Source organism: Sturnira hondurensis, unplaced genomic scaffold, assembly GCF_014824575.4.
Source record: "Sturnira hondurensis isolate 20B ecotype Veracruz unplaced genomic scaffold, ASM1482457v3 Scaffold0004474, whole genome shotgun sequence".
Taxonomy (NCBI): domain Eukaryota; kingdom Metazoa; phylum Chordata; class Mammalia; order Chiroptera; family Phyllostomidae; genus Sturnira; species Sturnira hondurensis.
Window position 1 is genome coordinate 17,014,154 of NW_028077105.1, and position 25,113 is coordinate 17,039,266.

General features: G+C 37.6%; 1 protein-coding gene across 2 annotated transcripts in view; it reads left to right on the forward strand.

Moving 5' to 3' along the window:
• Positions 1–22,734, forward strand: part of CEP85L (centrosomal protein 85L) — a 133,897-nt gene extending 111,163 nt beyond the window's left edge. For both annotated transcript variants that reach the window (XM_037045860.1, XM_037045861.1), the window contains exons 9-13: positions 75–192; positions 692–742; positions 12,607–12,714; positions 14,947–15,178; positions 18,579–22,734. In XM_037045860.1, the coding sequence (XP_036901755.1) occupies positions 75–192; positions 692–742; positions 12,607–12,714; positions 14,947–15,178; positions 18,579–18,742 (673 nt within the window). In that variant the 3' untranslated portion in view covers positions 18,743–22,734. The remainder of the gene's footprint in view (positions 1–74; positions 193–691; positions 743–12,606; positions 12,715–14,946; positions 15,179–18,578) is intronic.
• The last annotated feature ends 2,379 nt before the right edge of the window (positions 22,735–25,113 follow it).

Here is a 25,113-nt window from a genome sequence, read left to right on the forward strand (position 1 = left end):
ATTTTTGTTGAAGTCTTCTACCAAAGTCAGCACATAGAGCTTATTTTCTTTGTATAATTGTCTTTATGAAACAGTTTGCAGCAAAAGGTAGAAAGATGCCTTGAAGATGGAATTCGCCTTCCTATGTTAGATGCAAAACAGCTTCAGAATGAAAATGATAACCTGAGAGAACAAAATGAGAACGCTGGCAAGGTCAGTACCTGTCTTTGATAATAAATATGAAATCTATACTATGTGGATATGTGTGTCTAGATAAATAATTCATAGTTAGTTGCTTTTTACTTTTGCTAATATTTAATAGCTGATGGAAATTTTGGTTTGAATATCTTTCTTTAGAAAAAAGAAAAAAATTTAAATAAAATAAAAAACAAACTCAGGAAATTATATTACTTCTTAGCAAAATCAAAAGGATATCTTTTTCCTTCCTAAATTATTCAAAGTCTGTTCCAAAGGTATTTTTATAAACTGCATTAAACAAAATTTTTGTCAAGGAGTAGAGGAAGTTCATAGTTTTATGTATGTGTAATTCAAATCATGTGGCTATTTAAAGGATACTTGGTATGAATGCTGTTATTAAAAAATGTACATCCTGACTTTTAAAAATTTATAATTGCCTGTGATCATCTTTGTTTTTTTTATTGATATTTTTGGAATTTTTTTTATTCAGACTAAGATATTTACTGTGTTTTAGATAATAGATAGCCAACGCGATGAGATTGATAGAATGACTTTCGAAATTCAGGTAAGGAATGTTTTGTACTTCTTTTAATTTAGCTTTATGCCAATTTACTAGTTATAAACCTAAAAAAGTATAAAGCATATATGGTATGTATTTGTATGAAAAGGTTAATAGCACTTGGGATGAAGTTACAGCTCTCTAACATTAATTTTTTAATTTTTTAGAACAAAAATGCTATTCAGTAAATCAGTTCTTCACAAAATTGTGAAGATTGTTCCTTACTTGTTCTCTTTTTAATTGGGTGTAGTCTTCTTCTGCTATTAAGATCACATTTGGTTGTGGTCATCAGTGATCTAATATAAGACAGTGGTCTGTTTTTAGTCCACTGTGACTGCGAAGGCCTTCTCTATCCTGAGATACTAGTCTTTCTGTGTAATCAAAGTATATAACGTTTTGTTTACAAATTTGTGTCTCTACCTTCTACTTAGATTCCAGAGAGTGCAGATGATGGTAGATATCTGCATGTCCAGAGTTTAGGGTACCTGACCCATAATACGCAACCCCAAATTTGTGAATTAAGTTGATTTTTTAATTCTTTTATCGATTTTCCATATTTACTGAGCACTTTCATGTGTGGCGGGCACTGTTCTTGAAACTGGGGGTTCATCATTGAACCAAGCAAGTTCCTGCCTATTTTAGTGGGGTGAGATGGAGAAAATGAATTATTGTATCAGGTAGTGATATGAGCTATTAAAAAATAAAGGGCAATGACAGTTGCATTAGATACAGTAATCATGAAATTTTACATGAGAAAGTAATATTTACACAGATCTGAGTGAAGATAAGCGCGGGGAAGGCATTCCAGGCAAAGGCAGCAACCAACATCCTGAATGTGCCTGGTGCACTCTGGGACCAGCAAGGAGGCTGCCGTCCAGAGTGCGGTGATCGTGAGGGTGGTGGCTGAGAGGTGACAGGAGAAAGTAGCTGGGGGCCGGGTGACATAGGGGCATATGTTCTTTGTATTGATATTTTAATTTTAAGTATGATAGAAAGCCATTGGACATTTTATTGAATAGATACTTTTATGCCTCCTAATTCTAATATTCTTTAAAATGGGAGTTAAAAAGGGAAAGATAAATGGTTTGGATGTTAGTCTCTTTTGATTGCTTTTGGCCATATTGAGTAATTTTTCAATTTAATCAACAAGTATGTGGGCCTGCTGATTTGATTCTTAGGGGTTATATTTCTTAATTTATAATCAATCCTACAGATAAGTTGTTCTACAAGACATTTGAATCACAGGATGGTTAGTTTTTTTTAGCTATTATTTTACCTATAGACCATATGAAAGGAATTTATATTTCACTTGGTAACATTTTCTGAGAAGTAAATCTGGGAAAAGTTATCTCAATCCAAATTAAGGACAGCATCTCAGCATTGTCCTTTGGCATTGGAGTGTTGGTGGATAAAACTTACAAGATTTTATTTATCACATGCTATCTCATATTATAGATGTTCAGGGTATATTTGTATTGGTTGAAATGTGTATTTTTTCTATTTGTTGAGTCATCATTAATAAAATGTATTCTTACACATTAACCAAATCTTGCTTGCATTTAGATATGTCATGACCATATCTAAACAAATATGTAGAATAATATGTAATTATATGCCCTTCTGTTGTTTGATCTTAAATGCTTGAGTAAATATTTTTTTATTTCTTCAAAATAATTAGAGAATAGAAGCCAAACTAATAAGATGCATTTGTTTCTGAATATTTGGGACTGGACAGCACAGTATACTCATTAGTTCTGTCATCTCGTGAAGCAGTGGCAGGTTGATCCACAGCATTGAAAGTGTGGGCGAAATCAGTCTTCTACTAGTTATACAGAAAAAGGGGTACTTCCCGCAAAAGTATATGCTGATTTTAAAGTTGAGTTGATTGCTCTAAAAATAAAGATTAACTGGCATGAAATTCTTGTTTACTTATTGATACTTTAGAAATACTGCCTTTCTGTACAGCCGTGAAACCATTGTGGCTAAACTGTCTCCTCCCGCAGGTTTTCTTCTGTCATTATACAATATAAAAAGACAGTTTTCAGTTGAACATTCCCCATCATGTCCATAAACAAGGCTGCAGCCCGTGTGAATGAGTTGTTCATTGGGCATTACCTTCCTTCCAGTTATCCTTCAAAAGCACATTTCACCTACATAGGGCTGACTCCACAGAGCTATTACTGTTGAAATCTTTTGGCAGAGGCAATACAGAGGGAAAAGCTTACTTGTTTTGTTTAATATATTAAAGCGTTTTCTCACTGAATAAACTTATGAATTGAAAACAGCTTTTCTGAATTGACAGGTATCAATGTATGATCATAGTGCTTCAGGTGGACACAGGTAATCAGGTTCTTGGTGATCACAAACAATGAACTGAACACACAGTTTATAGCAGAAAGTTTATTAAGTAATAATATACTCCACAGAACATAGGAGAGGGTCATTTCTGAGCAAAGATTGACACTCAATGGCCAGAGGGATTCTATTCTTTTCTTTTAAGTAGATTTTATTGAGTATGCTATTACAGTTGTCCTAATTTTATGCCTTTGCTCCCTCTACCCTGGACCCCCATTCCCTCCAGCCACCCCACACCCTTAGTTCATGTCCATGGGTTACACATACAAGTTCTTTGGCTACTCCATTTCCTATACTGTCTTTAACATCCTCCTTTCTATTTTCTATCTACCAGTGTGTGCTTCTTAAACCCTACACCTTTCTTCCCATTCTCCCCTTCCGCTTCCCAACTGATAACCCTCCAAATGATCTCCATACCTTTGATTCTGTTTCTATTCTGCTTGTTAGCTTAGTTTGTTGGGGGGTTTTTTGCACTCAGTTGTTGATAGTTGTATTTGTTGCCATTTTGATGTTCATAGTTTTGATCTTTTTCTGAAGTCCCTTTAACATTTCTTATAGTAAGGGCTTGGTGATGATGAACTCCTTTAGCTTTACCTTGTCTGGGAAGCACTTTCTTTATCAGCCCTTCCATTCTATATGATAGCTTTGCTGGATAGAGTATTCTAGGTTGTAGGTCCTTGCCTTTCACAACTTTGAATACTTCTTGCCAGCCCCTTTTGGCCTGCAAAGTTTCTTTTGGAAAATGAGCTGATAGTCTTAGGGGAATTCCTTTGTAGGTAACTCTCTGCTTTTCTCTTGCTGCTTTTAAGAGTCTGTCTTTATCTTTAATCTTTGGCACTTTAATGATGATATGTTGATATGGTTTTTGGGGGGTCCAACTTGTCTGTGCTTCCTGAACTTGTATGTCTATTTCCTTCACCAAATTACGGAAGTTTTCTTTCATTATTTTTCAAATAAGTTTTCAATTTCTTGCTCCTCATTTCCTTCTGGCACCCCTGTGATTCAGGTGTTGGCACATTTGAAGATGCCCCATAGACTCCTTAGCCTACTCTTGTTTTTTTTTTTAATTCTTTTTTTTCTTCCTGTTCTGTTTGATCGTTTTTTCCTTTTTTTCTTGTTTATGTTCCAAATCATTGATTTGATTCTCAGCTTCATCCCCTCCACTGTTGGATCCCTGTAGATTTTTCTTTGTTTCACTTAATGTAACCATTTCTGCCTGGGTCCTTTTTTGGCTGTTTTAATATCCAGTGAGTTCCTTGAGCATCCTGATCACCATTGTTTTGAACTTTTTGTCTAATAGGTTGCTTATCTCCATTTTGTTTAGTTCCTTTTCTGGAGTTTTGTTCTCTTCTTTCATTTGGGCCATATTTCTTTGTCTCGTCATTTCGGCAGCCTCCCTGTGTTTGTTTCTGTGTATTAGAGCTGCTTTGACCCCGTGTCTTAGTACCATGGCCTGTGGTAGAAAAATGTACCTATAGGTTGTGTGGGGTGGAGACGTAGGTAATGGCCAGGGAGAGATAATCTGTGTCACTGCTCTGTGGCTCTGTGTGGGGGCAGGGCTTGGGGAGGGGAATTGCCACTGCCTGCCCTCAGGAGTTCTTCCTAGCAGGAAGCTGTCTCCTGACACTCACTCTGATACCAGTCCCTTCACTTTCTCCTTATGTGGCACTGGTGCCCTTCCAGCTATTGCCCTGGTGCTGTATCACAGAGGGAGTGAGTCTGCATAAGTCCTAAATCTGCTGTGGTCTTTTAAAAGGAGTCTCCTGAGAATCCCACACTTTCTTCCACCGCCCCAACCCCCACTGATTTTTATAGCCAGAAGTTATGGGGACTTATCTTCCTGGCGCTGGAACCATGGACTTAGTGGTCAGGTGTGGGACTGGGAACTCTTGGTCCCAAGGTGTCCCTCCCTGTTTTTATCCACCACATGTGAGTATGGAATCACCGTTCTGCATCTCCATGCTGCTCCATGTCTCCACACCTCTCCGACTCTCAGAGGGACCCAGAAAGCTAATTTATTATAACGCTATTGTAGTGAAGTATGGTCATCTACCATCTTCTGCCAAGTGTAATCACGATTCACTCAGCCCTTTCCAAGAAAGCAGCAACAACTGGTGTTAGAACAGGGTCTCTGTTCTGTATGGGTGTCCTTTGTCTTAGTCCTGGGGCTCCTCTGGAGTTTCCTCATCCCTGGCTATTTCCTGACTCAACAATATCACAAAAGACAAAATGATGCTTCAGAAGTCATTAAAAGTGTTCACTCTTAAAGGCGTGGCTGGACACACCAATCTCAAAACTGTGACAGTCTGTCCTATTTATTAACACATAAGACATTTCCACAGACTCGGGATATTTTATTGTGTTTAGTAAATCTCTGTTACAGCCTTCATCTAGCAGGTCTCCTCAATAAAAATGTGGGAAAGTATATCATAAGCCAATAGAATGCCCTATAAGTAGAATATAACTTTTCCTTTTTTATGTTTTAAAAGATTTCATTTATTTATTTTTAGAGAGAGGGGAAGGGAGGGAGAAAGAGAGGGACAGAAACAGCGATGTGAAAGAAGCATCCATTGATAGTCTGTGTACCCTGGCTGGGATGGAACTGGCCACCCAGGTGTGTGCCCTGGCTGGGCATCGAACAGGCAACTTCTGCTTTGTGGGGTGACACCCAGCCAACTGAGCCATACCAATCAGGGCAGAATCTAACTTTTCTTTAAACTAAATAAATGTCGACTGATTCACTGTTTCCCATTATTGTGTGGTGTTTATCTATTATTTTTATGTTATCCTAATTTTGTGATGTTTTGACATGAAGTTTTTTCAACCTTCAGGTTTTTTTTAATTTTTAAAGTTTAACCCCCATGAAATTTGCTTTATAATGCATGTAAAGCTAAAAATATTTTTTATAAAAAATTAATACTAATTTTTGAAAAACCTAGCAGCTAAAAAAAAACCCCTCCTCTATCAAAAGAAAAGTAACTTTTTAACAAATAAGCTTTCTTTCCAGTGTTTGTACATCTAAAGAGTACATCTCTAATGTATACGTATGCCTGGTGTATATACATTATAGTTCTTGCTTAATTAAAATGTAGAAAAATTGTAAAATATGGGTTTAATTTTTGAAAAATTATTTCTTTGTGTGAGATAGGGAGTTGTATGAAGGGAGTGCCCTTGAATCATAAAAGAATATTCCTGAGCCTGTATGTGTTATGAGTGGTCAACAAACATTACTTGGCATGTTTTTAAAATAAACATTTCTGGGTCCCACTGTGAATCTAATGAATCAGATCTTTGGGGTAAAACTTGAAATAAGTATTATTCACAAGTTCCCCAGTAAGTTCTTCTTTATAGTCTGGCAGCAGTCCTGGTCTGGGGGTCTTTAGAAGGTATTGTGACAGGCCAAAGCAAGGCAGAGTCCCAGTGTTCTCGGAGGTTCTGCACCCAAACCGTGAAGGCTCCTGGACAGGAGAAGAGGGCCCCGCCTTTGCCTGCGCTTGCCTGAAGCTTAGCCCCAGGTACAGGTGACTGAGGGCAGGATGAGAAATGCTGTTGTCCTGCCACTACTGGGAAGACAGCTCTTCAACTGGGACCTACAGGGAGGGAGGGAGCCCTCTGTTTTCATTGGCTGTCCTAGTCTGGAGTGGAATTTCCACTCTCTGAGCTATGAGAGTGGGGGTGGAGTGGATTTTGTTTAAACTACCACAGATTTAGCTGTTCTTACTGAGTTTTAGTAGATTTTCTTGAATATATGTTTCTTCATTTGCTGTATGCTTTTAGGACCATTTCCAGAAACTGTGGTTTTTTTTTTTTACTAGTATTCACATGAGTTCCTCATGTCATCTCTCTGGAAGCAGACCTCTCAAGTGGATATTTTTTTAAAGTTATATCTGGTAGCAATATGGTAGTGAAGAAAGGAATTTGAGCTTGTGCAAGTATGACTACTTGTAACTCAAGGGATTTGTGAATAGGCAAACATCTAAGGTATTGTCTGTATACACACTGCATAATTCTCACAGTACATTACAATTTTGATGAATTTGGAGCCTAGAAAGCTTGAATATCTTACCCATTCTTGTACAGCATAAGCTGTGGACCCAGAACCTAGTTTCTATCTGACACCAAAACCTTATGTTGTTACCATTAAGTCTCCTTTTTTTCTCTCAGTGTTAACTTTATTTATTTTATTATTGAGATATAATTGATAAATGTCATTAGTTTCAGGTGTACAGGATAATGATTTTATATTTTTATATAAAATCTATTGTGGAGTATCACAGTAAATCTTGTTTACAACCATCACCACATAATTATACATTTTTTCTTGTAATGAGAACTTTTAAGATCCACATTTAGCAGCTTTCAAATATGCAATGCGGTGTTAACTCTAGTCACCATGCTGAATACTAATACATTTCCAGGATGTATTTTATAATTGGAAGTTTATACCTCTTACCGGCTTCCTATTAAGCACCCCAACCTCCCATCCCTGAAACCATCGATCTGTTTTCTGTTATCTGTGTACTGTGAGTCTCTTGCTTGGCTTAATACCCTCAAGGTCTGTCCATGTTGTCACAAATGGCAACAGCTCATTTTTATGGCTGAGTAATATTCCACTCTGTATGTACTGTATGCACAGTGGAATATTACTTTTGCTTGTTCGTTTATCCATCAGTGGACACTTAGGTTGCTTCCATGTTTTGGCTATTGAGAATACTGCTGCAGTGAACATGGGGTGCATATATCATTTGGAGGTGGAGTTTTTGTTTCCTTTGGATAAATGTTCAAAATTGAAATTGTTGGATCATCCCATTGTTATATATTTATTTTTTTTGAGAAACCACTGTACTGTTTTTCATAGTGGCTACGCCGATTTGCATTTCTACCAGTGGTGCACAGGATTCCGTTTTCCTCATATTCTTGCCAACACTTGTTATCTCCGGGGTTTGGTTTGGTTTGGTTTTATATAATAATACCCTAACAGTTTTTGGGTGATAATCTCCTTGTGGCTTTTATTTTTATTTCCCTGATGATCAATGATACTGAGCAGCTTTGTTTGAACCCATTGGCCATCTGTATGTTTTCTTTGGAAAATACCTATGTAGAACCTCTGCTCGTTTTTTAATCATATTGTTTATTTTTGCTATTGAATTGTATGACTTCTTTATATTGTGGATGTTACCCTTTTATCAGATACATGATTTGCAAATATTTTTTCCCATTTGTTAGGTTGCCTTTTCATTTTGGTTTCCTTTGCTGTGCAGAAGTTTCTTAATTTAATGTAGTGCTCCCACTTTTTATATTTTTGATGCCATAATTTATTTTTTAATCTTGTGTATCCACTAACAAATACTGACATTAGATAATTCTGAATTTTACTATATATTTATTTACGTTTACCAGCAAGATCTATACTTTCATATGTTTTTGTGTCACTAATGAGTAGTCTTGTATTTCACTTCTGTTTTTTTAGTATTTCTTGAAAGGTCAGTTTAGTGGTGATGTATTCCTTCAGCTTTTGCTTATGTGGAAAGTCCAGTTTTGAAGGACAAAATTTTGCTGGGTAGAGTAAAATTTTGCTTTAACTTTGGCAGTTTTTTAAAATTTTATTTTAATTGTTGTTCAAGTACAGTTTTCTATCTTTTACTCCCATCCCAGCCCCCCCCCCCGTGCTCTCCACCTCCCTCCCATTTCCACTCCCCCTAGTTTTTGTTCATGTGTCCGTTATATTTGTTCCTGTATACCCTTCCCCTTTACCCCGAAATTCCCTCCCCTCTCTCCTTTGGTCACTGTCAGCCTGTTCTCCATTTCAGTGTCTTTGGTTATATTTTGCATGTTTGTTTGTTTGTTTTGTTGTTTAGGTTCCTGTTAAAGGTGAGATCATATGGTATTTGTCTTTCACCACCTGGCTTATTTCACTTAGCATAATGCTTTCCAGTTCTATCCATGCTGTTTCAAAGGGTAGGAGTTCCTTCTTTCTTTCTGCTGCATAGAATTCCATCATGTAAATGTACCATAGTTTTTGGATCCATTAATTTACTGATGGGCACCTAGGTTGCTTCCAGCACTTGACTGTTGTAAATTGTGCTGCTATGAACATTGGGGTGCATAGGTTCTTTTGAACTGGTGTTTCAGGGTTCTTAGGATATACTCCTAGCAGCGGAGTTGCTGGGTCAAAAGGCATATCCATTTTTAGTTTTCTGAGAAAATTCCATACTGTTTTCCATAGTGGTTGTACCAGTCTGCAATCCCACCAACCGTGCACTAGGGTTCCCTTCTCTCCACAACCTCTCCAACCCTTGTTATTTGTTGCTTTGTTTATGATGGCCATTCTGACTGATGTGAAGTGGTATCTCATTGTGGTTTTAATTTGCATCTTTCTGATAGCTAGTGATATTGAGCATCTTTTCATGTGTTTCTGAATTATGTGTCTCTGAATCCTTCTCCTTGGAGAAGTGTCTGTTCAAGTCCTTTGCCCATTTTAATTGGGTTGCTTATCTTCTTAGAGTGGAGTCGGGTTAAGTTCTTTATATATTTTGTCTGAGGTATCATTGGCAACTATGCTTTCCCATACGGTTAGTTCTGTTTTTATTTTAATACTGTTTTCTTTAGCCATGCAGAAGCTTTTTCTTTTGATGAGATCCCATTTGTTTATTCTTTCCTTTATGTCCCTTGCTCTAAGGGACACATAGGTAAAAATGTTGGTGCGTGAAATATCTGGGATTTTCCTGCCTATGTTCTCCTTTAGGACTTTAATGGTGTCACGGTTTATATTAAAATCTCTTATCCACCTTGAATTTATTTTTGTGTATGGTGTAAGTTGATGCTTGAGTTTCATTTTGTTGCACATAGCTGTCTAGTTCTCCCAACACCATTTGTTGAAGAGGCTATCTTTACTCCATTTTATGTTGCTGCCCCCTTTGTTGAATATTATTGACTATAGAGACTTGGGTTTATTACTGGGCTCTCTGTTCTGTTCCATTGGTCTATGTGCCTGTTTTTATGCCAGTACCAGGCCGTTTTGATTACAGTGTCCTTGTAATACAGTTTGGTATCAGGTATTGTGATCCCTCTTACTTTGTTCTTCTTTCTCAAAATTTCAGCACCTATTTGGGGTCATTTATGGCTCCATATAAATTGTTGAAGTGTTAGTTCTATGTCTGTGAAATATGCCATTGGTACTTTAATAGGTATTGCATTGAAACTGTAAATTGCTTTGGGTAGTATGGACATTTTGATGATGTTAATTCTTCCAACCGATGAACACGGTATATGTTTCTATTTGTTTGAGTGTTCCGTGATTTCTTTCTTCAGTGTTGCATAGTTTTCTGGATACAGGTGTTTTACCTCTTTGGTTAGGTTTATTCCTAGGTATTTTATTTTTGTTTTTGCTCTATTGAGTTGGATTTTTTTTCTTGATTTCTGCTTCTGCTGTTTCATTGTTGGTATACAAAAATGCCTTTGATTTCTGGATATTGACTTTGTATCCTGCTGTTTTGCCAAATTCTTTTATTAGGTTGAGCAGTTTTTTGGTAAAGGCTATAGGATTTTCCATGTACAATATCATGTCATCTGCAAACAATGACAGTTTTGTTCCCTCCTTTCCGATTTGGATGCCTTTTATTTCCTTTTCTTGTCTGATTTCCGTGGCTAGGACTCCCAATACTATATTGAATAGAAGTGGTGAAAGTGGACAACCTTGTCTTGTTCCTGATGTTAGTGGAAAAGCTTTTAGTTTTTGCCCATTGAGTATGATGTTGGCCATATGTCTCTCATATATGGCCTTTATTATGTTGAGGAATGCTCCCTTTATTCCCACTTTGCTAAGTATTTTTATCATATATGGGTGCTGTACCTTATCAAATGATTTTACCCCATCTATTGATATGATCATGTGATTTTTGTATTTGCTTTTGTTTATGTGATGTTTTGTATTTTTTGTTTTGTATTTGCTTTTTGTTTACGTGATTTGTTTATATTTACTGCTTTGTGAATATTGAACCATCCTTGCATCCCTGGGATGAATCCCACTTGGTCATGGTGAATGATCCTTTTAATGTATTGTTGGATGTGGTTTGCCAATATTCTATTGAGGATTTTAGCCAATATCACTGTGTTCAGTGATACTGGCCTGAAGTTTTCTTTCTTTGTTGTGTCTTTATCTGGTTTGGGGATTAGGATGATGCTGGCTTCATAAAAAGAGTGTGGGAGTCTTCCATCATTTTGGATTTTTTGGAATAGTCTATGAAAGATAGAGGTTAGCTCTTCCTGATATGTTTTGTAGAATTCTCCTGTGAAACCATCTGGTCCAGGGCTTTTGTGTTTGGAGGGTTTTTTGATTACTGCTTCAATTTTATCTGCTGTTATTGGTCTGTTCAGGCTTCCTGCTGCTTCTTCATTGAGTTTTGGAAGATTATATTTTTCTAGAAATTTGTCCATTTCACCTAGGTTTTCAAATTTTTTCGTATACAGTTCTTCATAGTAATTTCCTACAATGTTTTGTATTTCTGTGGTATCAGTTGTATTCTCTCTTTAATTTCTGATTGTGTTTATTTGGGTCCTCTCTCTTTTTTTCTTGATGAGCCTGCTTAAAGGCTTGTCAATTTTTTTAATCTTTTCAAAGAATCAGCTCCTGGATTCATTGATCCTTAGAATTGTGTTTTTAGTCTCTATGTCATTTAATTCTGCTCTTATCTTAGTTATTTCTTTCCTTCTACTTGCTCTGGGCTGTCTTTGTTGTTGTTCCTTGAGTTCTCGTGGACATAGGGTTAGGTTGTTTGTTTGAAATGTTTCTATCTTTTTGAGGTAGGACTGTATTGCTATGAACTTGCCTCTCAGGACTGCCTTCGCTGTGCCCCATAAGTTTGGGGTTGTTGTGAGTTCATTTTCATTTGTTTCCAGAAACTTTTTGATTTCTTCCCTAGTGTCATTCTTGACCATTTGTTGTTTAATAGCATGCTATTGAATCTCCATGATCTTGAGTGTTTTGGGTTTTTAGTATTGTGTCTGGATAATTTGTAACTTTGTAATGAAATTAAGAAAAAGATTAGTTTATCAAAGCCCGTAATAGTCCTTTGCCCTGAGCACTGTGTCCTGAGACAGGTGTTTGTGTTTCAAATTATAGAAAATAGGGACAGGCTTATGATCTTACTATTTGGTATCTTATTAATTATAAGAAAAATGTTTTAAAAGGTACAGATTTGCTAATACACCCCCAGTACATAATAAAATGAGAACTCTTTGTAATATAGCAATAAACAGCAACTTTAGATTTAACATGTTCTACCCAGATTAAAAACTTTCTTAGAAAAGATGGTATATTTCCCTGTTGTGGTCATTTGCTCTAGAGGTAAGATATGGTTTAATTTAAACCTGAGGCCTTCATCTTCCAAGGGGCTGGGGAGGGTAGTATGTCTAAAGTATTCAGAGCCAATACACTTGTTACTAGCAGATTGACATGTCAACACTTGTTACTCTCAGTGTTGACATGTTTTGCTCTCCAATTCTCTTCATTCTAGTCTCTGCAAGGGAAACTTTCTGAAGAAAAAGTGACCACACAAAAGATGATGGAAGAGTTGGAGAAGAAAGAAAGAAACCTACACAGATTAACAAAAACATTGCTTGATGTGAGTAGAAGAAATTCAAATTACTTTCAAAGCATGATCCAGTACCTATTTAAGTTAAAATAAATGCTTATCTTGTACATATTCAAAAAACATTTTTAAATTGACGACTTGATTTTGATGTGCTAGTTAATTAACTCTATTAGGTTTCTTATGAAAATCATAATAAGAATACATTTATTAATTTATTTTCTCTTAGAATACAACTCCACAGACTTTACTCTGGCAAAACCACATGTTCGATAGATATTAGGCCCCAGCACCATGGACTAAGGCGTAAATGGACTAGAAACGAAATTACCCCAGAAAATTCTTAAGGAAGGTGCAGTGTTGGTGCTGTCATTGGAACAGATCACACTTTCTTCACTTAATTAGGTGATGGAATACCTGGCTTTCATTTAAGAACATGTTTTATATACAAATAACACTTATTTTATTTTTTTAATTAATTAGCATCATGATATGTATCACTTAAACATTTCAGAATGCATCTCCAAAAATTAGGACATTTCCTATGTAACCATACCACCATTGTCACACCCAATAAGAATAATATTTCTTTATATTCGATAAGGTACCCAGTCTTCATTAAGGTTGCTCCACTTCTTTGTAAGTGTTTCTTTATAGCGACTCTAAACCAGATTTCAATAAAGACCACGAGTTGCATTTTATTTTGTCTCAGGAACCTGAGGTCTCTTACTTCTCCCGTATTAGTGACTTGTTGACCAAACCGGGCCTGTTGTCTCATAGACTTGTAGATTATCAGACTTCTAGATTTGTCTGTTTGCTTCCTCCTGGTTTTGTTTGTCTTGTTCTCTACTCCCTCTGTTTCCTTGTCAGCCAGAAGTTAGAGCTAAAGGTATCACTAGTTTCAGGTCAAACATACTTGGGCCTGAATACTTTGCAGGTGTGGGTCACATCCTCAAATTATGTGTGGTTGGTTATTCTGCTATAAGGGACACCAGTACTCATCTTACTGGTTAAGGCGGCAACAGGAGGATTTTTTCCAGTGTGATGTTAGAGCCTCTGCGGAAGCGGGTTGTCTGCGGGGCGATGCCTAGGCCACTGTGTGGGTGGGTCCGTAGTTTGCCAGCGCCTTTTCCCTTGATGGTTCCAGTGCCCACCAGTGATTAGTGTTTGAATTACTGGATGATTAAAAGAATGGCATTTTTTCTAATTATATCATTCTTTTCATGCTTACTAGCTGGCACTCATCTCTTTTAAACATATGTATATCTTTTCCTCATCAACACAGGCTATTTGGTTATTCTGAAATGCAGTTCCAGTTGGAAAGCTAATTAAGCTCCCCTTTCACTAGCAGGATGAGGAGTAGATGAGGCCAGTTTGGGGATGAGGTGCGGGTGACTTCATATTGAGTCTTCCAAGGCCATGTAATACTTTTCACTTGTTTAGGGTATTTTATTCCTTCTTTTTGTGGTTGTATTTTTCTCTTACACTGAAAATTTTGGCTCCTGTTAATATAATAACATATGTACTTTTTCCTCAATATACAAAAAAAGGTGCATAGTAACTAAATTACTATGCTAATAATAGTAAAACTACAGGATGAGGTGTAGAGTTTCCTTTGTTCTTAAAATAAATCGATATCATATCATCTCACCTTTAGCAGGAACCTAGTCAACAAAACAAACAAGCAAAATATAACCAAAGACACTGAAATAGAGAACAGGCTGACAGTGACCAGAGGGGAGAGAGCAGGGAATTTCAGGGGAAAAGGGGAAGGGTTTGGAGGAACAAGTATAAAGGACAAAAACAAGGCGGGTGGGGTGGAAATGGAAGGGTGGTGGTGGGAACCGTGGGGGGGTGGGCTGGGATGGGAGTAAAAGGCAGAAAACTGTACTTGAATAACAATTAAAAATCAAATAAATAAATAAATAAAAATGAATTCTTAAAAAAACAAAAGTAAAATAATTCATATCATAGAAAAACACATACACAACCAAGATGCTTGTTATGTGAGAACATGAGAGACTCCCAGAAACTAAGACCCTGGATTTCTGTGTTCACTACAGAATTTGCAGGCACAGAGGTACCATTTCCACAATTTAAATTACTTTTCTCTTCTTTTTCACTACTCTATGTACAGTTGGTTAATGTGCATATAGTATTCCACTGTTTTGTTTCTAGACTTGGGAGAAAATGTTAACCTTGTCACGTTTGAGTGCTTTTCCTCGCTTCTAACCACCAGGTTTTTGTCATCTGTATTCATTGCAGAACCAAAGACAGACAGAAGAGACGTGCTCTTCCTCGGACCAGGACCAGGAAGCAGACCAATCCAAGCAGCAGACGGTTCTTTCCAAACGACCACTGTTTGATTTGAATGTGATTGATCAGCTCTTCAAGGAAATGTCCTATTGTTTGTTTGACTTGAAGGCATTGTGTAGTATTCTTAATCAGCGTGCTCAGGGCAAGGAGCCTAATCTTTCATTATTACTGGGAATCAGATGTAAGTGTCTAATGACTTGTCCTTATGGTATTGCTTAACACTTAGAAACTGTCTTCGTGAGTTGGGAACCTCTGACTGCATTTTTCCTATTTGTTTTTAATCTCCATTCCTACATAGATTTATAAGTCTCTGAATCAGTCTGTGGGTCTGTGAATACTTGTTATTACTTCATTGCTGGAACTTACCTCATCAGACTTGCAGAAGTGAGCAGGGCCACAGTTGATATGGACGGCACTTTCCAGGGTGCCTGTACACCTGCTGTATGGCGGACTGTGCCAGATCGGTTAGTGTGTGATTGAAGTGATGATAGGTGTCATTTCCTGATTACTTTTCTAAAGAGTCATTCTGTTTGCTTTCATGGGGCAAAATATTGAAGAAAAAACACTCACCTGCTTTCCTATGTAGTGTATGTTCTGTGGCAGTTTTCATGGCCTACAGGCCCGTCAGTACTGTCATGCACACCTGCTTGCTTTATCCGTCTCAATGTGACGCCCGCCCACGGTGCCTCCCTTCCTCCTTCCTCCACACGGAGCTGTGCGAGGGAGGTCCTCGTGTCACGTCCCTCCTGTGCTGCCGTTACAGGGACACTCAGCTCTGCCTGTGGTTCTAAACTGTAGTCGTGACTTGTCGGTCTCCTACGTACAGAAGAAATGGACTTCAGTTAGGAGATAAGAATGGAGTAAAATCATAAGATTTATACACCAACATGTATTGAGTAATTCCCTTAAAATGTTGTAAATATGTACCTAGAGAAGGGATTAGGTTTTTTTTTTCCAGTCTTATCAAAAAGATTCCACCATCTTGCCTCACAAATGGTTATTTTGTCAAACCAAATATGTAATACTCTTGATCAAAGTGTATCACTTGTTATATGAAACCTGTAACTCTGTTCAGAGAGATCAGCAGAATTTCCCCCTTTATTTCATAGATGTGTGTTCAAGTATACAAGCATGAGTGTGTAAAAAAACACTAGTATATTCACTCAGTACATACTCAGTAATACCTCCTTGAGTCCAAGCATTCTCCGATAATGCAGAGAATCTGAACACAGCCCTTACTCACTCATAAACCAAATTCTTACGGCCTTGTGATAAATATACTTGAGATGTGGACAGGCACAGTGGGAGCTCAAGGGAGAGCCATTCAGTCTACCGGGTAAGGCCTGGAAAGCCCATGGAGCAGCTGGTATTGGCTTGAATCTTAAAGGAGAAGTTTGTAGGTGAATATAGGGTGCTTTAGTTAGCACCGATCTCCTGAAACAAAAAGCAAGAATTCACTCTCAAAAAACCCATTTTTCCACCATTTCAGAGATGGTCACTCTCTGTAATCTATATGTGCGCACCCCCATAAAGTATTTATTAGCTTTTTCAGTACTAGGATAGGAGAGATTTCTTACCTGATAAGAATAAAAGGGAGATTTAAGAACCTTGCCACATTCACTTCCCAATGAACACGCCTTCCAGTCTTTAAAATTTAACCCCAGGATTCTTTTGAATTCTCATCTCCACACTCCATGGATTATTTATTTGTTGACACTGCTCACGCACCCATCTTAAACTCTCTGCTGCCATAGTTTTTGTGACGTCATTCTCTTCGTTCTGCTCCCGCCGTGCTGACTGCTCAGCCGCAGTCTTGTGTGGACTGCTCTCCCACTTCGGTGTTGGCCTCCCCAGGGACCTTTTGTGGTCGGTTTTTTGTTTCTCTTCGTATGTATTTTCTCTGAGGAATCCCACTCGTGTCCTGTTGTGTGTTCTGCCATCACTGTCCCTGAGGCTCGTGCAGGCATTTATCTCTTACTCTGCCTAGCATGTCCCTTCTGGGCTCCTAATGATACTGATCTGTACATTAGACCCAGCTGCTTCCTAAGCATCTCAGGCTCAGTCGGTCCGAAACAGAGACTATTTTCTTCCCTCCTCTCAGGGAGTAGCACCACCCTCCACCTGTCACCCTAACCCAGGTTTTACCCTCCTTCCTCCATTGTGTGTCCCATACCCAATCCCTGGCCCTGATGCAAGGTGAGGGTGACTGGGCTCTCTCAGTTCTGTCAGTTTCTTTGCTTGCTCCTACCATTGTCTCCTCTTTGCACTGTTGCCTTAATTCAGGCTTTCCTCTGGACTGGTCTGTCTGTCGGCCGACTCCGCCTACCCCAGACCATTTTCACACCGCTGCCGGAGTGATCTGCTGCAACTGTGACTCCTGTTTCCTCGTCCTTGCACTCCCCTAAAGTGCAGATTGGTAGCTCGCAACTGTCCCTTCAGCCTTAGGTCTTGGCACTCTCCTCTCTCATAATTTGTGCTCTACCATTTTAGAGATGGTTACTGATTTTCTTGAAGTTTCTTCAATTCTATCAGACTGTGGTTTTCCACTTCTGTCTATGCCTTTGCTTAGTCTGCTTCCTTGGCCCGCCCAGTGAACCTGTTCCCTCTCCGGTGAGGCCTGGCTTGTTCTCTTCCTTGTGCCTCCGGGGCCTGTGTGTAGTAGTAGGTTGTCAACAATAGCTGACTGGGCTTCCTTGTTTACGAAAGCGTATGTAAATGATTAAGAATAAGCCACTCTCTCCCTTCTCTTTGCTGAGCTCAGCAGCCAGCGTAGTACTTGGATCATGGCAGGTGTTCAGAAGTATTTATTAAAGTAAGTTACTGCTCTAATAAGCTAGCAGGGTCAAAGGAAGTCTAAGGAAAGGTTTATTTCATAGTCACTGACTCCACCTGCTTTTATGATGAGATATGTTGATAAATGAGGAACTGGTATACGTAATTGGAAGCTGTCTGACTGAGGGCCTCACCCTCAGTTATTCAGCCATTGGGCTCCTAATTATCAGTCTGATTCAATGGTTGTGGTTATTGGGTCATGTGTGTATATATACAAACATATATATACACATTATATAATACACTATCTATATATATACACATATACATATATACACATATAATACACTATACATATGTGTATATATATATGTGTATATATATGCATACACACGTGAAAATTTGTTTTCGCACCAAAGAACCCATTTTGCAATCTATAAAAATTTAAGGTATTACCCCTCACTGCACTGATGATTTTCAGATTTTATCAACTGGGCAGAACTGAGTACTCTAGTTAAGGCCAAATAAAGTTGTTAGAGCATGCTCTTCTCTGCTTTTGAAATACTGTTGTCCATTAAATGTGTTGAATTTGTATGTATTACTGTAGGAATTGAATGCATTTTAACAAAAGTTTAAGAGGACCAAGTAGATAAGATCTACTTAATATTCCATGATGCATTAATTTAAATCTGACCCTGACTGGTGTTCAGTGTACAACATCAGATTGCCAGTGATAATTAAGTTGAAAACTTTAAAATGTCATTGTTTAAAAAAATGTGAGACAGCCTCTCCATACTTCATTTCCGCAGCACTGAACTGCTCAGCTGAAGAGGCTGAGAATGACCATGGCCCAGACACGCTCACCAAAAAGCTCTCAGACGTGTGCCAGCTGCGGAGGGACATCGATGAGTTAAGGACTACAATATCAGATCGCTATGCTCAGGACATGGGAGACAGCTGCATCACTCAGTGACCGCACGTTGGTCCGACGGCAATAATGACCCGTTGTTGAATGCTGCTGTGTTACAGTTCTTCGTGTTCCTTTTCAGGAGCCATGTTGGTCTACGGCCCTGAACGCACCCTGTCTCGTCTGATCTCTGCAGGAGCCATGTCGGAATGTTGCAAGTGACATATGCCTTGCACTTAGGATTTGTGTGTGTGCGTGCGTGTGTGTGTGTGGATTTGTTTTGTTGGGGGGTGGGGTGGAATGGGGATGTACAGTGGTCTCAAAGGGGCTTATCTAATCAGGACAAAAAAATCAGATTGCCATTTGAAAATGCGATAAAGTATATAAGAAAAAAAATTCTGTATTTTCAAACTACTGATTGTAGGACCAAGCTGTGAAGAGTGCCCTTCAGATAAAAGGGGTAGGATTTCTTTTTATCTTTTGTTTGTCTGTGTGTGTGTGCACCTGTGTGTTTATTCACAAAAGTATAATAATTTCTAGGGTCAAAGCAAAGCTTCTGAGAAAGGCACACACTATTTATTCTTGTATTTCTTTTCTTTCATGTAGAAGCTTTTGTTATACTTTGGGGTTTTCAAAAGCTGGCTGAACAAGAGTTCCAATAGCAGGCAAGTGTTCTAATAGCACAGGAGATAAAACCATGTGTTCTGAACACACTGTGCTGAGATGATGAGGTGGTGGGGCTGGGCTGATTTTGTACTATAGGTAAGTCAGTCAGCTATTCTTCAGAGCGATTGGGGATTGCCTTAGAGGTGCAAAATTTTGATGTGATGATCTGTTTCACTAACAGTAATTTATCACAAGGCAATTTAATAATTCGAACTTAATTTTAACATGTCCTTTACTATTTAGTTTTTTACTTATATGTTATATACTAATATAAGCAAAGCCATATATAATTAATGCAAACCTTTAAAGGGCCCTTTTCATTGTTGTAAAAGAAAGATTAACAAACTGACTCTGAAACAATGGCTTGTTTATCCAAATCTCAAATGTTTACATTTTAGCAGTTTATCTGTTTTAAAGTTGAAATTAAGAAAAAGCCAACCTGTCTTCTTTATATCAGAAGTATCAATAGCATAATACAAAATCTAAATCAGGTGATATTTCAATTCCTTTTATTACATAAATTATATTACAAACAGGTTTTGTCATAGAATGCAAACTTGGTCAGGTTCTACTGGAGTACATGATATTACTACGAAATGCAACTGATACTTAAGTAAACATGCAATCATTTACACTTCTAAATGAGTATCTCCCTATTTTAGTTGGTATTGTGGAAGGACTATATATTCTATTGCTTTCAGAGCATTCATTACATTCTTTTGAATGTATTTTGCTATGGCAATCATTGTCCCTTACAGGTCGGTTTGTATTGATGCAGCCAACTCTAATTTAAGTTAAGTAAGAGGTAGAAGGAATAAGGGGTGTGAGTCAAGCAGGATAATATTGTCTTGCGTATGAGCAGATCACATGTCTGTTTTCTGGCCAGGCTTATATACTGGTATAAAGGCTGTGCCTAGAAAAGATTCTTCTTAAATATTTTCAGCAGTGAAAACATGTGGTATAAGGCCAGGAAGACATTCAGTTCAGAATTTGCCTCACATACAGCTCTTACTAAATCACATTATAGTTGTACTGTAGCAATAAGTTACAGTATGTTGTGAGGACATCAAGCTTGCCTTCCGTCCAGTGCCTGAGTCCCTGCTCTTCTTACTTCTTAGGGTCTGGGCGCTAAGAACTCAGTGCACTGTAGCGATTCTGCATCCCAAGGCCCCTAACACTAGTAAGAAGGGACTTAGTCACTGATAAGAACTGGGCTTTCTACTGTGTTCATTTGCTGTTTAATGTAGGTGGGTTGAAGACATTCAGGGAGCAGTAAATTTGTACCCAAAATCTGATGCAAAGAATTCTGCCTTTTAAAAATTAGTGTCTATAAAAATGACCCATTATAGTAAAATAGATATTAGCACCTTAAAGAGGTAAGTCATGAATGCAGCATGCCTTTTATATTCTGTTTGCATAGAATTTCCTCCCCCCGCCCCCAATCTTTATAATTTTGAAAATAAAGGCACCCTAAAATATAGTACTAATGGGCAAATAGTCACTGATTTATTTGGATCAGTAGATTTTTACTTAAATGTCTCTTAGGTTTTAATGTTTGAGGATTTTATGGTTATTACTATCATTTTAAACAAACTTTTGGTCATATGTTTTAATCTATTATAGATATATTAGTTGGGATAAAGTATTTTATTTTTTAAAATAAGTTTTCTAAAACTTCTACAAAATTTGACTTAATTCATATATCTTAAGGTAAAAAAAACTAACTTAGTGGAAAATTAACAAACTACTGCTGATGTATTTCATTTTCCAAAATGTATACATGCCCTAAAAAAGGAAATTAAGATATGATAGTTTCAGTACAACTTTGAATTATAACCTCTCAGATTCTGGAGTTTGTGAAAGGACAGGGGTAACCGACCTTAGAGAGTGTTTGCAGGGGAGTCAAACTAGTAGTATTCTGATGCATCAGTATTTAATTCTGATTTTCATTGTTTATAAAATTTCTCCTTCCAAGACAACCTATTGTGTTGGTTGGAGCTAGAATGTTCTTGGAAGTTATTGCAATGGCATTGGTCTGGGTACAAAATAACCTAATTGGAAAGTAAATGTATTGGAAAATTTCCTTAGAAATGACAACTCTTAAGTTACACTTTTGTGAATTTAAATGCTTGTCTTCTAGGGAGGTAGCTCATACAATATCAACATTTATTACCAGTCACACTAGAGCGGAGATGAAGTAACAGTGGGCTCAGTGAAAGACCCACATTGCCTGTGTGGATCAGAAGGCACAATGGTTGTCTTCTCATTTGATGTCAGAAAAAAAGGGTGACTTTGGTTAATTGTCAGTAAATCTTCAGTGGTCTCTCATGTTACAAAGTGTATTGACTAGGTCTCTCTTAAGTGTATTGACTAGGAATTCATGCCTGCATTTTTCTTTTAATAAGTGTGGCCCTGTATTATATTTGAAATAGGATTCAATATTTAATGTTAACATTATTATATTTTGGTGAAATTTGTTTTGGTTATAAGTTTATGAAACTGAATTAGATTTCTTTTAGTTTGTTAGAGACAATCTCAAGGGCTGCAAGTGTTGCTAAAATGGATATTTTACATTTGTGACTTATTAATGAATTTAGAAGTTAATGTCATAGTTCAAGACTTATTAATAGGGATCTCTTAAAGGATATTTTTAAAGGAACTATTTTATTGGGAAGACATGTTTTCATATTGATAGTGGTTCACTGACTAGCAGCTGAGAACCTGGACTGTGTTTTACATAGCATAGTTCAGCTCAGCCATACCTTTAGTTTGGATTATTTGCATTCTTTTACATAAATTTCTATCATTGTAGATATGTAATTACAGTAATAAACAATTCTCATAACCATGCTCACTTAGACCATATCATTTGAAACTGCCAGTAGCTATAGCTCTCAGAGCCAAAGTTAATTTATTTTATTTCCATTTTTAACAGTTCTTTTCACTGTTTACAAAAACTATTACTTATTTGGTATCTAGAGTATAATTCCCAACCTCACCCTAAATGCCATGGTGGCGTATTGCTGTATGGTCATATTATATGTTTAATAATATTTAATCATGAAAGGGGAAAGATTTTTCACTTTTCTTAAAAGAAGTTTTGAATACGCTGAGAATACAGTTTCAAATCAGTAAGTCATTAACAACACTCTTGCAGCCACGTACAGAGAGAACCTTTCGTGCCTTCGCCTGCAGTAAGCATTCATTTCGGTTTTACGAGCTATAAGAATGTCGAAGATTACCGCACCTTGCTCTTCCGAGAGTAGACTGATTAAGGATTGTTTTTTTAGAGCAAGGGGCAGGTTTTCATTACCAGGTAGATACTTTTGTAAACATGAGAGGAGTTATTAGATACATGTGTTTGGAACTTAGCCCTTTCCCCATATGGTAAGCAGGAAACTCCTTTGGAATGTCACTCTGTGTGTTTGTGTGCGTGTATATGTGTATAAATAGTTATTTAAATACATAAACATAAAACTTAGCATCACATCAGTGTGATGGCAAGACGTGGTAAGGTGCTCGGTGGTTACGTGAAAAGCACAGCAGAGTGTATAATCAGTCCTAGTGGCTGGTGGACTTCGTGAACTAGGTTCAGTTTTTGAACCACCCAGAATACCTCATGTGTAAATACAGTGGTCATGACTTAACTGAAACAGTCATTGTAAAAAGAATGTGAAGCCACGGGTTGGCTTATGCCTTTTGATCTGTCATTCTTGCCTCTTTTTTTGTAAAGGGGTTGGTTTTCTGTTTTTGTTTTTTAATAGGGTTTACAGCTAGAATTTTGAATGCCAAAGTTATATTTATTGAATTTTAAAAAAATTTTGATGTTAATGGCTAAGTATTTTTCCACTGGACTATTGTTTGTTGATGTTGGAATTTGTATTTACAGAGAAATAAATTTTTTATAAAAAGATTTATGTCTTCCAAGAGTCTAATTTTAATATAACAATGTATTTGGAATTTCAGATTCTCCTGAATTTCCACTGATAGAATATGCTGACTTGCCCTTTAGGTGAAAGCTTTCTATAAATGCACGAGCAAATCTGTGACTAGAAAGTGGGGACTTCTGCTTTAAAATGCCTTACAGTTTCTTTTCAGTTGCTGAAAAGCCTTCTCTCATGGCCTTCCCACGAAGGCCACTGAGATTTCTGATGATAGATGCTGTAAGTACAAATGCATGCCTGTGTCCATTTGGCTAATAGTGCTGGGTCCCCCTTTTGAATTTCTAAAATCCCTATTTATATCAGAAATATTTCTCTACCTTTCCAACAGACAAAAGCTGGTTTTAGTTTTCCATATTGCTGAAAGGTTGGACTGGCAAATCAAAGCTTTATATTCCTTCTTTTAAAAAATACATTTTATTGATTATGCTATTATAGTTGTCCCATTTTTTGTCTTTCCTTTATTCCCCTTCACCCTGTACTTCCCTCTGCCAGCATTCCCCCACCCTATTTCATGGCAATGAGTCATACATACTAAGTTCTTTGGCTTCTCCATTTCCCATACTATTCTTAACCTCTCCCTGTCTATTTTGTGCCTACCATGTATTCTTCTTATTCCCTGTATCTTTTCCCCCATTCTCCGCCTCTCCCTTCCACTGATAACCCTCCATGTGATCTCCATTTCTGTGATTCTGTCCCTGTTCTACTTGTTTGCTCAGTTTCTTTTTGTTTTTGATTTTTAGCTTTGGTTGTTGATAGTTGTGTGTCTGTTGTCATTTTACTGTTTATATTTTTTATCGTAAGTTCCTTTAACATTTCATATAATAAGGGCTTGGTGATGATGAACTCCTTTAACTTGACCTTATCTGGGAAGCACTTTATCTGCCCTTCTATTCTAAATGAAAGCTTTGCTGGATAGAGCAATCTTGGAGGTAGGTCTTTGCCTTTCATGACTTAGAATACTTCTTTCCAGCCCCTTCTTGCCTACAAGGTTTCTTTTGGGAAATCAGCTGATAGTCTTATGGTAACTCCTTTGTAGATAACTGTCTCCTTTTCTCTTGCTGCTTTTAAGATTCTCTCCTTATTTTTAATCTTGGGTAATGTAATGATGATGTGCCTTGGTGTGTTTCTCCGTGGATCCAACTTCCTCAGGACTCTGAGCTTCCTGGACTTCCTGGTATTTCTTTCACCAGATTAGGGAAGTTTTCCTTCATTATTTTTTCAAATGACCTTTTAGTTTCTTGCTCTTCCTCTTCTCCTTCTGGCACCCATATGATTCGGATGTTGGACTGTTTAAAGTCCCAAAGATTTCTAAGCCTCTTCACATTTTTTTGAATTCTTGTTTCTTTATTCTGTTGTGGTCAAATATTTATTTATTTCTTCTCATCCAAGCTATTGGTTTGAGTCCCAGTTTCTTTCCCATCACCTTTGGTTCCCTGTACATTTTCCTTTATTTCACTTTGCATAGCTTTTACTTTTTTTTTCTCTATTTTGTGACCATACTCAACCAATTCTGTGAGCGTCCTGATTACCAGTTTTGAACTGTGCATCTAATAGGTTGGGTATCTCTTCATCACCTGGTTGTGTTTTTTCTGGAGCTTTGGTCTGTTCTTTCATTTTGGCCATATATATATATTTTGTCTCCGTGCCTGTTAGGTAGTAAGGGGCAGAGCCTTAGGTATTTGTCAGGGTGGGGCAACCCACAACACTTTTTTCTGGCACTGTATGTGGGGGAGGGGTCCAAGAGGGAACAATGTCACTTGCTCAGCTCTCAGCTGGCTTTCAGTCATTTCCTGTGCTATTCACAAGCAAATTGGACCCTTTTGGTGC